Consider the following 12,721-nt stretch of genomic DNA (forward strand, 5'->3'; position numbering starts at 1 on the left):
ATTCAGTATCCATTTAGCTAGAGAGAGCTTGCTTGGAAATTATCTGTGAATTGTACTCAGAAACCCTGGTGGTGTTATCACATGAACTGTCAAAGCAAACAGGGCTCAGTGAAGCTTTTCTATGAAGGATCGCATGAAAGATGTCAGGCTTCGTAAGGTGTCAGGGAGGAAACTTTCACTATTGTAGCAAGAAAGTGGGCACAGGTGGAAGTGGATGTGGGTGTCTTGGAATCCCTCTATCTCTAGGGAAAGGTGCTAAGCTGCAGTTTGCTGATGCCTGCAAATGGAGAATCTTACAGTGCACACTGATCGGACAGAGATGCCCCTCTTGCACTGTGCTTTGGTTTTGACCTAGTGTGACTCAGTAGGTGCTGCAGCTGAAAGCTCACGGTCCCTGGCGGGAGTATCTCTGGGATTCTCTCTCCAGAGCCTTCCCAGTTGGAGCCAAAGGAGCCTTGGCTTTCAGAGTCTTTACGTTTGTGTCCTGTGAAGATCTCTTACGGCAAGACAAGGAATGAACACTAAGCGTGCTATGCATCAGCAACTTCTCCAGCAGTGATAGGGAAATTAACAAAAGATGGTTCACCTTCGGACTGATGCGTGGCGAGCGGAGTCTGGGTCTCCTTGGAGTAGGACACTACTTCCCTCGGCAGGAAGTCCACTTGGGTAACCTTCGACACGCCCAGCTTATGCAGTCGCCTCCTGTAAGTGACAAGGGACAAACACTTAGAGAGGGGAGGGGCTCATTTTAGAAGCACTGGCAGTAATACAGGGAAACATAAAACCAACCCCAGACAGGGACAGTTCTGAGTACAATGGCCGGGGCCATGGTGCAGAGCTGGCCTGGGCTCAGGACACTGGGCTGCCGGGCCCAGCTTGGCCCTCATTTGCTGGGTGATGTCAGGCAGGCCCTTCATCCTGACACATGAGGTCTTGGTCCAGGTCAGAAGAGACCTCTTCCACTCTGAGCAACTCTGATGCCACGTGGTGAAAATATAGAAAGAGAACTGTCATTGGCAATACAGGATCCTACTTTCTTAGATTGGAGGGAAGAAACAGAATTACTACTTCTGGATTCTGAAGAAAAGGGAGTGAGATCCTCTCTATGACACCAGTGAGAGGATCGTATTCGAAGGGGCGGGGGGTGGTTTACCACTTCTCAATGCCCCGGAAAAGGAACCAAAACAGACCAGCGTGTGAATTTGTTTGAAGGACACTGACACAGAAGCCCAGGCTCAAAGTGACAAAGTCTCAGCCTGGCGTTTCAAAATCACCTGTGACCAGATGAAAAATCCTGAGTATTTCTGCAGGACTTCAGGAGATTTCAAATGTCTGCACACCCATTATGTCATGTCTTCGTGCTACCTCAGTGAAGTGTGTGGGCAGAGGTTATCATCTGCATTTTATAGATAAGGAAAAGGAGATTGAGTTTAAGTGAGAGGCCCAACTACAGACAATCAGGAGGTGCTACAACCAGGGACAAGACACTGTTGACCGAGACCTGCTCTATCACTCTTCTCAACCAAGCCAACCTTCTACCAAGTGTCCTTGATGCTGAGTTTTGAGGTGCTGCAAGAATTAGAAGGCCCTCCGGCATCACCCAGGAAGGACCCAGTCATGGAGACAGCAGCATCGAGGGGCTGAAAACCCAGACGGTGGCCCCAGCACCCAGCAGCTGCTGTGTTAACTGAAACAAGTCCCTGCTCTCTTGGTGCCTCCACTTCCTCCTCTGGCAAATGAGGGGACAGTATTTCCTAGTGATTGCTATGGGTAGTGCATGTGTACCATACACGAGGTCTTCAGAAAGCTCACGGCAAATACCTATCCATGGCTTTCTAAGTCTTTTTGCACCAAAATAATTGGATCTTTTAAGTTCACTTTCCCAGAAACTTGTTGAAGTGTCCCTTATAATGAATACACCGCACACATATTATCTGTATACATGTGCATAATTCACACATATATGCCATAACGTGATTTATGGATCAATATTTTTAGCATATGGATTTAATGTTATTATCATTAGACACATTCTACTATAGATCTTTTTTTTTTTTATTTGACAGATAGAGCCAGACAGTGAGAGAGAGAGACAGAGAGAAAGGTCTTCCTTCTATTGGTTCACTCCCCAAATGGCCACCATGGCCGGCACTGTACCGATCTGAAGCCAGGAGCCAGGTGCTTCCTCCTGGTCTCCCATGTGGGTGCAGGTGCCCAAGGACTTGCGCCATCCTCCACTGCCCTCCTGGGCCATAGCAGAGAGGTGGACTGAAAGAGGAGCAACTGGGACAAGAACCCTGCACCCACATGGGATGCTGGCACCACAGGCAGTGGATTAACCAAGTGAGCCATGGCACCGGCCCCTCTACCATATTTCTTAAACATATTCAGGCATGGAGGTTGGCATTTTGGTGCAGTAGGTAGAGTTGCCACCTGTGATGCTGGCATCCCATATGAGAACTGATTCAAATCCTGGCTGCTCCACTTCTGATCCAGCTCTCTGCTAATGTGCCTGGGGAAGCAGCACAGATGGCCCAGGTACTTGGATGCCTGCAACCAATGTAGGAGACCCAAATGGAGTTCTAGCTCCTGGCTTTGGCCTGGCCTAGCCCTGGCCATTATAGCCATTTGGCGAGTGAATCGGCAGATGGAAGATCTCTGTCTGTCTCTCCCCATTTCATTCTGTAACTATGTCTTTTAAATACATAAAATAAAATCATAAAAAGTTTCAAGGCTTAAAGCATATGTGGGTCTCTGTCAGAGAAAGAAAGTTTTAATAAGCATTTAGCCTAATCCCAGATTCCTTAGCTCTCTGTGATCAATAAGTTATATCCTAGAAAGCAAAGCCTCTTTCCTTTTTGTTTACATCATTATTAGTAGACATAGAGTAAGAGAGAATGTAGACCACAGCAAGGAACTGTCATGGACAAATTCCCAACTATTCTAGAAAAATATAGTATTTTCCTTTCTATGAGCTACTACAGCCATTGCAATGAGATCCTGAGATCTTGTGAGATCCGAGATGTGCACAAAGCAGCTACAAGCCAACAGACAAAAGCCGCTGTAGAGAACAAGTCGGGGGGGTCAGCAGGACCTCAGCCTCGGCTCCACTCAGGCAGGGGCCATGAGGGCCTAACACATAGAACTGTGGAGCCCAGAGAGGGAAGGAGTGTTGGGCTGGGTCCCAGCACTTCCACGAAGCTCCTCACACAGAATTAGGGGGAACACAAAAACACACACTACAGGCTGAGCACCCCGCATCCTAAAGTCCAAAAATGGTGCTCAAAATACTTTGAATTTCAGATGTTTGGATCAGGTGTGCTCAGTTCTATGTAAATAGAAATGTAAATGTAAATATCTATGTAAATAGTCTACGTAAATGTTCTAAAACCTGAAAAACTCTGAAATCTGGAAGATTTCTGGTCCCAAGTGTTTTGGATAAGGGATACTCAGCCCGTAGAAACAAAATTACTAAACTAGACAAAAGGCTCAAAGTTTCAGTGTAAGAAACTCAAGGCATTATTGTTAAATCATCCTGGGTCGGAGACGGATGATTTCCTTGACGAAATGGGTCTTTCTTGAAGCTTATGAAGAACAGAACGTGGACCCTCACCCCGGGACTGCTTCACCCAAAGCTGTTCCTGCTGTTTCCTAGCCCAGAACAACTTCCTGAGGTCCTAGTAGGTTATTGTTTATCACAAGCAAAGAGATGGAGAAGAAATGCGGCCCAGGAACATAATGCCACCACTTAAACTTGGGGCCACCCCTGGCACAAAGAAATCTCCCTGAGCCCTAGACTTCCAAGGGTATCAGCACGAGGCTCAGGGAGCTGCAGGCTTTGGTTCAGCGATACACGCACCTGCAGGCAAGGGCTTCTGGGACACTGTGCTAACAGGACATAAGCAGCAGGCCCTGCTTGAAGAGGGACCAGCAACAGACACTGGGCAGTAGGAGGCTGACTCTTAATTGGTAATCCATCATGGCTAATTAAAATCAACTGGTGAGTAGTATCGCATAATGGGGGTCATACAGAAACTGGGTTCTCATAGCAGCTGAATGACAGGTGAACCAACAAGCCCTGAAAGCCTTATGTTTCCTGTCTGTAAAATATCTTTTTTTTTAATATTTATTTATTGACTTGAAGGTCAGAGTTACAGAGAAAAGGGGAAAGACAGAGAGAGCACTCTTGTATCCATCTGGTTCACTCCCCAGATGGCCACTACAGACAGGGTTGGGCCAAGCCAAAGCCAGCAGCCAGGAGCTTCATCTAAGCCTCTCGTGAGGGTGGCCGGGGCCCACCATCTTCTGCTGCTGTTCCCAGGCCATTAGCAGGGCGCTGGATTGGAAGTGTAAAATGGATCTTCATCATAGAGTTGTGATGATTAGATAATGCTAATACTTGCAAGTCACTAGTTCGGTGCCTGGACGTAGTACATGGATGCAGGATCCTGAGTTCTATTTTTAATTTGTCTTTGTAACTGATTACCATCAGGTTTCTATTTGTAAAAATTTGGAGAAAGTAGATTTATGAATGTTTTAAAGATTCTTTAAGATAGGAGAGCTGAAAATGATCTGTCAATAAAACACAAGAACCATGCTCCTGATTGCTTTGCATGGCACTTGTATAGGTTTTGACTGCTTAAGAGATTCCATTTGCTTTTGCTTTAACTAAAAGTACTATCACTGTCAGAGCTCTGTTTTCAAGACTTAGCTTGAATAGGTAAGTTGATCCACTGAAACAAAATATCTTCCTTTCTCAGTAATTACTGAAAGTGTCAACCAGTTTCTCACGCTTTGATTGTGAGTTCAGGGTCTCAACCCAACCCAAGCCATTACAAATAATAAGAGCTGAGTTGTCCCCATGCGATTCTCCCAATGTACCATGGTTGACACATTAGACCTGTGGTTCTCCTGGCTGGAGGGTGAATGTGTTTCTAATGATTTATAATTTTAAAGAAACTCTTTATGACACTTCTTGGAGGGTACTGGTAGATTACTGTATCTTTCCATCTTGATAAGACTGTATTTATATGAAATGCTTTTATTGTTTGTGGCTACTTTGCTGTAGTTTTAGAAAGCAAGTATTTACAGTATGCCATTTTTCATACACTATCTTATTTTAACCTCATAAAAAATAAAATTTTATAACATATTCCAATTTTACAGATGAGAAAAACTGAGGCTTGGTGCTATTAAACAATTTTCTTAAGGGGCTTGTGTTGTGGAATAGTGGGTAAAGCCACAGTCTGGGATACTGGCATCCCCCATGGGCGTTGGTTTTAGCCCTGGCTGCTCCACTCCCCATCCAGCTCCCTGCTAATGGCCTGGGAAGGGTAGCAGAGGATGGTACAAGTCTTTGGGCCACCTGCCACCCATGTGGGAGATGCAGAAGAAGCTCCTGAATCCTGGCTTTGGCCTGGCTCAGGGCTGACCATTGCAGCTATCTAAGGAGTGAACCAGTGGATAGAAGATCTCCCTCTCTCTGTGTAACTCTAACTTTCAAAATAAATAAAAATGAATCATCAAATTTTTTTTTTATTGAAATCACAAGGGTAGTAAGCAATGGATCCAGGACTTGGCTCTACCCAACAGTGAAGTCCTAGGGCCATGTCCTTGAAAACTGTGCAACCTTGACCTTGTATTCCTTACTGAAAACAGCATCCACTCATGGAGGCACCAGCACCTGTGTTCATTTTAGAAGCATGAGAAAGGATTTTTGAGACGTGACCTGGCTCAGATTATTATTAAGACGTAATGGAAGAACTATCTTTCTGAAGTAAGGGCCACTCAATTGCTTCCAGCCCTGTTGCAGAAAATTCTAGAAAGGCTGACCAGAAGGTGGTGCCCTTTCACAGCAAAACACCTTCCTCAGCTATGTTCCGCACCAGCCTCAGGTCTGCAAATCTCAGCTGATGCATAATCCATCTGTGTAAACAACCTTATAATATATTTAGGGAAACTTCTTCAATTTTCCTAAAACCTTTCTACAATTCTATCAGCTTCAAAATTACTACATAACTATATGTAAGAAATGAAGTACTCATGTATAGTAATTATTTTCTTTAAAAATTTGAGCATTAAGTATCATCTTCTTTTAATGTTTGTTCCAAGTCTCACAATACTTTTATCCAACGGTGCAAGTTACATTACCTAGCAAAGTAAGGAGGAGTGAACAAAATAGTGTTAATACTATTATAATCCCCATTCCTTCCATCTAATTGGGCTACAGGTTCCATATTGGCTCTTCAGGTCTGACTCGGGGACACTTTTACTGCCTTCACACCACTTGTACTGCAGAGCTCATGCCTTGTCCACTGGACACACAGGTTCTTCTGCCATCGCCCCTGAAACAGGCCACTTGTCTATTGTTCATGACTTGACTGCAAACTTGCCTATTTATCCCTAATTTATTTCTGTACCTTGAGGCTTAATTCAGTGTCAGGTACACAGGAGGCATTAAATAAATGTTTGAAGGAGGAAAGGAGAGAAAGAAAGGAGAAGAGAAAGAGGAAAAGGCAGAAGAAAGTAGATAGAAATAATAGCCGATACATGTTCTGGCTGACTATTATATCATTATTATATCATGCTATTTACTTTTACCTTGGTAAATTCTTCCAAAATACTAAGAGATTTTTACCAAAACTTTAAATTTTCAGAACTGAATTTATATAGTGATTGTATAACTGTAAGAAAGCAAACAGATCACCTAAGAACAAGAAAGCCATTATAAATTTAGATTGTGACTACATTTAACAAACTTGGAGAAAATCCAAATGAGAAATCCAGTTCAGTAGCATTAGCACTCCTTTGAAGCAAGTTCAAATGTAAATGCAGTTCCCCATTTCAAGCCCACTGAGTCAGAAACCCTGTGTGGGGCCCGCAGTTTGTGTCTTAGTAAGCCTGTCCTTGGTCCTCTCCCCACCCTGGTGGTACTGATGCTCACAAAAGGCTGGGCACTGCTGGCTTAGGAACAGTAGAAAGAATGGAGAGATGCAGACATCACCGTTTAACCAGAATCGCATGGGTCTCTCACCCTGCAGCAAATCCTAGAGGCCTGGCGCCACTGAAGAGACCCCTGGAAAGCTTCAGCTCTGTGCTGTGGGCCAGGTGCAAAGGTGAGTGAGACAACAAGATGAGTGCTGGATAAAGTAGACGGCAGTGGACAAAATACTAAGCAATGGCTCAAGAGCCTATCCTAGATCTGAAACTAAAACACAAGGCAGAGAGCCCCAAATTCGCTGAGCAGTGGCACCAGGGATCCCTCACAGGCTATCGGGCATTGTTCCGAAAGGACCCAGGCCCCACATCTTCCCAGCAGCCCTCAGCAGAAGTCCTGCAAGCTTCTACCGGATCCCATTCTTTTGGCCAAACCAGCTGCCTGAGCAGTCACACTGCACCAAGGTTGAAAGTTTTCTTCTGAAAAGGAAAATTTGGTCTTCATAAGGAATAAAAAGTAAAGCAAGTAGTAGCTTGAGATGATTTACTGCCACTCAGAGAGCAAAAACATTCAGTTTACCAGTAGCAAAATCCAACCTACCAAGATTCTATCTTTTTATTAGACATTACGAATCTCAAGGAGAAAAGCCTTCCTTTGCATTGATCACGTTCCCATTCTTCTTCCTCTGAGTCAAAGGAGGCTTGGTCTATCCACCCACAATAACGTTAACATGACTTTACTGTTTATAAAATTCCATTGTCCAAGGCAGATGAAGCCCCAGTTGTGGCTTATGCATAGACTAGGATATCTGTGAATATTTAAGAAAGTTATGCAGAATTACCCCCAAATAAAAGGATTCCATCTTATCAATAACAGCATGAAAAACAAACCCAGCAATTGAAATTCTGATAAGTATATACCATGTGGCTCTTCTTCCATTTGAAAGATAAATGAAATTCAAGAAAAATCTTACTGATGTGTGGAATGGGCGGAAGCCTAGCAGTTAAGACGCCTGCCTCTCATATCAGAGTACCCAGGTTCCATTCAAGGCTCCAGCTCCTGACTCCAAGTTCCTATTAATGCTCACCCTGGCAGGCAGCAGGTGATGGCCCAGGTAATTGGGACCCTGTTACTCATGTGGAAGACCTGGATTGAGTTCCCAGCTCATGGCCTCAGCCCACACCCAGTGGTTGTGGCATTTGGCAAATGAATGAGCAGGTCTGTCAGTTTGTCTGCTTCTCAAATAAGTAAAAAGTATTTTTTTCTAAAGAAAAAATCTTACTGATATTTAAAATTGTTATTAATATTTTACAAACTTTTTGGTCCAATGAAGAATAAATCCTTGCAAAGACAGGATAGTCATTTGCTAAGGTGGATACCCTGGGCTTGTTTCTATTTAAAAAATTACCTCCATTCCCTTCAAAGCCATGAACGACAAACCTCAGCATCTAGAGCCACGGTATCTACATCTGTAATAGGGAGGCAGGGTTTGTTTACAAACTGCAAATTTCTTACCCTGCATACAATTTAGTGGTTTTTAGTCTATTCACAGTTTTTCAAACAACTATGTAATTATACAACCTTTTATCAATTCCCAAAGATATCTTGTACCCATGGGAAATCAGTTCCCACTGTCCCCTTCTTTGGGCCAGGGCACTACTTTCTGTCTACTATTGCATACATGGATTCATACAATATGTGGCCTTTTGTGTCATTGTGACATCATTTAATATTTTCAAGGTTCACTGATGTAGTATCAGTATGTCATTCCTGTTTGCTGGCACATTATATTCCATCATATGGATGTAAATTATTTTAGTACATTCATCAGTTGGTAGACACGTAATGTGTATCAATTTCTGGCTCTTATTAATAATACTGCCGGCCGGCGCCGTAGCTCACTAGGCTAATCCTCCGCCTAGCGGCGCCGGCACACCGGGTTCTAGTCCCGGTCGGGGCGCCGGATTCTGTCTCGGTTGCCCCTCTTCCAGGCCAGCTCTCTGCTGTGGCCAGGGAGTGCAGTGGAGGATGGCCCAGGTGCTTGGGCCCTGCACCCCATGGGAGACCAGGAAAAGCACCTGGCTCCTGGCTCCTGCCATCGGATCAGCGCGGTGTGCCGGCCGCAGCGCGCCGACCGCGGCGGCCATTGGAGGGTGAACCAACGGCAAAGGAAGACCTTTCTCTCTGTCTCTCTCTCTCACTGTCCACTCTGCCTGTCAAAAAAATAAAAATTAAAAAAAAATAATAATACTGCCATGAACATTTGTGTATTTTTTGTGTGAACATATGGTTTCAATCCTCTTGAGTATGTCCCTAAGAGTGCAATTGTTGGGTCATACGGTAATTCCATGTTTAAGTTTTTGAGAAAATGAAAAACTTTTTTCCAAGGTATTTGTCCTATTTTATATTCCCACTAGCAAAATAGGAGGTATGTAATCTATGTCCTCCCAAATCCTTATTATGTCTTTTTGATCATAGGTTCCTAGTGAGTATGAAGTAATATTTCATGTAATATTGATTTACATTTCTCTGATGGCTAATTCTGTTGACTATCTTTTTTTTTTTTTTTTTTTTTTTGACAGGCAGAGTGGACAGTGAGAGAGAGACAGAGAGAAAGGTCTTCCTTTGCCATTGGTTCACCCTCCAATGGCCGCCGCGGCCAGCGCACCGCGGCCAGCGCACTGCGCTGATCCGATGGCAGGAGCCAGGTGCTTCTCCTGGTCTCCCATGGGGTGCAGGGCCCAAGCACTTGGCCATCCTCCACTGCACTCCCTGGCCACAGCAGAGAGCTGGCCTGGAAGAGGGGCAACCGGGACAGAATCCGGCGCCCCGACCGGGACTAGAACCCGGTGTGCCGGCGCCGCTAGGCGGAGGATTAGCCTAGTGAGCCACGGCGCCAGCCTATCTTTTTCTTGCACTTGTGGGCCATTGTATATCTTTGGAGAAATACTTATGCAAATTATTTGTCCATTTTAAAATTGGATTGTCTTTTTGTTGTTGAACTGTTGGAAACCTACAACTGGATACTAGAATCTTATCAGACAAATGACTTGCAAATATTTTCATCCACCTTTATTTTCTTGATGGTGTTTTTAAAGTGCAATAGTTTTGAATTTTAATGACGTGTAAGTTATTTTTTATTGATGTTTTGTGCTTTTGGTGTACATGTAAAATCATTTTCTAATCCAAGGTCATGAAGACCTGGATTCTACCTGTTTTCTACCAAGACTTTCATAGTTCTAGCTCTTAAATTTAGGCTTTTGTTCCATTAATGAGTTAATTAATTTTCTATATGGCTTGAGGTAGGGATCTGCTATGCTTTGGATATTAATCTGGGTGTCCTTTAAAAGTTCAGGAGTTAAAGGTCCCTACAATGCTGCTTTTGGGAGAAGGTGGAACCTTTGAGAGGTGGGCCGTGGTGAAAGATCCTTAAGTCACTGGGGACTTACATCTTGCCAAAGGGTTGTGAGCTAAATAAATCTTTTATCTCTATAAGGTTAGTCATCTCAGGTATTTTACTGTAGTCAACAGGAAGTTGACTGAGTAGGGTCAACTTCATTCTTTTGCTTGTGAATATCCAGCCATCTCACATTTAATATTTGTACTATTCAGTGGCTAGATTGAGCATGAGAGCATCAAAAGACTTTATCATGAATACTGACCATCATAGATGCCACTGGTCCAAGCAGTAGCTATATGTGATGATGGAAGAATGGATTTGAGGGGGGGGGGGGGGCTTTGTCAGTTGAAGACTCAGAGCTCATGGAAGCTCTCTGAGCATCCAAGCACATCTCCTTAACTAGCATAAGCATCATCAAGCTCTTCCCAAGCCAGCAAGATCCTACACAGCTCACATCCTGATACTCTGATTGCAGGCACCAATGAATCATATACAGCAAACTCAATGTTCATACATTTCATATTTAAGAAAAATGAAGAAAATTATGTAAAGATTACTAGAGTTTCTCTGCACTGTTCACAAAGGAACACAACAGTGTTGGAGAACGGGCTTCAGACAAAGTTTAGTAAGATAGCTACAAGGAGAATTTCATAGATGCCACTTAGCTAATTCTATTACTGAGACAAAGTTGAAAGATGTATCTAACTTGACATTTCCAGAAATTTTTTTTAAGATGTCAGTTTGAAGAACCTGTACCGTGAGACAGAAAAGCCAGAATTAAAATATACTTCAGTTATCTAAGAAATTCCTTAAGTTTCATAAATTATGCATCACAAAGATCCTCAAAAGCAATCTTGAATGGCAGTTTTAGAGTGTCCAATTCATGAAAACTATAAAGCTAACAGAGCTGATGGTAGGTGAGGAGGGTGGGGGAATAAAGTAACACAGAGAAGCCAGGAAACCGGAAGGGTTAATTGTAACAATGGGAAGTTTGGGGAGGGGGGAAGAATCTTCAAGTCAGAAAAAAACAAGGTCAGATGCTTTCTCTGAGATAGTGGATTATTTGGTCAGATGCCAATGTAGGCAAAACGGAGAAACTAAAGAACTCTGCATTGGGTCCATATTCATTGTGCTGACTTTTTTTCTTGCTTACTTACTTGTGGTATTCCTTTCCTGGGACACACTGAAGACACTGTTAAAGGTTTCCCTAGGGTTGCTGCTGAAGCTCTTTAGGTGATAATGGTGTCATTTTCTTCCTTGTATAATATTTTTTATGTGGGTGGGATGGATTCCCAGACCCCTGGCCAGGAACCACTGTGGTCATCAACTTGTCAGCAATGAGTGGCCCTGTTTGAGTAACGCAGGATGCCAGCTTCTTACCCAAACAGAATGTGAACATCGAATATGTATCAAAATGTAAATGGGAATGAATGTCAGGACACAATACAAGCCACTACCAAGCGGGAAAAGAGATTACAATGGGCAGATTACCAGGTGTCTGAATGGATGAAGTAGGTTTGATTGAGAAGGGAAGGTCTTAGGATGAGCAGGAGTCAGTTGAATGGAAAGCAATGGGACAGTGTTCCATCAAGATGGCCCTGCATGTGTGAAGACATGGAGACCGAATTCATATTTTATCCCCGAAAGTCCAGTTTTTCAGGATAGAAGTTTTGGGTTGGGAGCAATTGGAAATAAATTTGGAGAGGTTCACTGAAGCCAGATTACAACAGGGTCTCAAATATGAGGCAAAAAACTTGGACTTTATGTCATAGGCCAGGAGAAGTTACTGCATAAGAAACTGACAGCTGTCAAGCTACATTTAAGACATTCTAGGCTGGCGCCACAGCTCACTAGGCTAATCCTCCGCCTTGCAGCGCCAACACACCGGGTTCTAGTCCCGGTCGGGGCGCCGGATTCTGTCCCGGTTGCCCCTCTTCCAGGCCAGCTCTCTGCTGTGGCCCGGGAGTGCAGTGGAGGGCGGCCCAAGTGCTTGGGCCCTGCACCCACATGGGAGACCAGGAGAAGCACCTGGCTCCTGCCATCGGATCAGCGCGGTGCGCTGGCCGCAGCGCGCCAGCTGCGGCGGCCATTGGAGGGTGAACCAACGGCAAAGGAAGATCTTTCTCTCTCTCTCTCACTGTCCACTCTGCCTGTCAAAAAAATAAAAAATAAAAAATAAATAAATAAATAAAGACATTCTTATAGAACCTTATAGAAACAGGATCTAAATCCCCCTTTTTGACAAATCAATGGGAAATGACCAGACCTTAGAAGCTGAGTGTGGAGAAAAGGGGAATAGAGAAAGAAGCTACAAGCAAAGGGGTACAGAGGGCAAGTTCAGGAACCAGAGAATCCAGGAGAGCCTCAATTCAGAGAGCAGTGGA

The 12,721-nt window shown here is 43.9% G+C and overlaps 1 protein-coding gene across 4 annotated transcripts in view; it reads right to left on the bottom strand.

Annotated features, from left to right (window-relative positions):
• The window catches only part of DYNC1I1 (dynein cytoplasmic 1 intermediate chain 1), a 334,133-nt gene that overhangs the window by 247,521 nt on the left and 73,891 nt on the right, over positions 1-12,721 (bottom strand). For all 4 annotated transcript variants that reach the window (XM_051852963.2, XM_051852961.2, XM_051852964.2 and 1 more), the window contains one exon: positions 587-702. In XM_051852963.2, the coding sequence (XP_051708923.1) occupies positions 587-702 (116 nt within the window). The remainder of the gene's footprint in view (positions 1-586; positions 703-12,721) is intronic.

Source organism: Oryctolagus cuniculus, chromosome 16 (assembly GCF_964237555.1).
Source record: "Oryctolagus cuniculus chromosome 16, mOryCun1.1, whole genome shotgun sequence".
NCBI lineage: Eukaryota > Metazoa > Chordata > Mammalia > Lagomorpha > Leporidae > Oryctolagus > Oryctolagus cuniculus.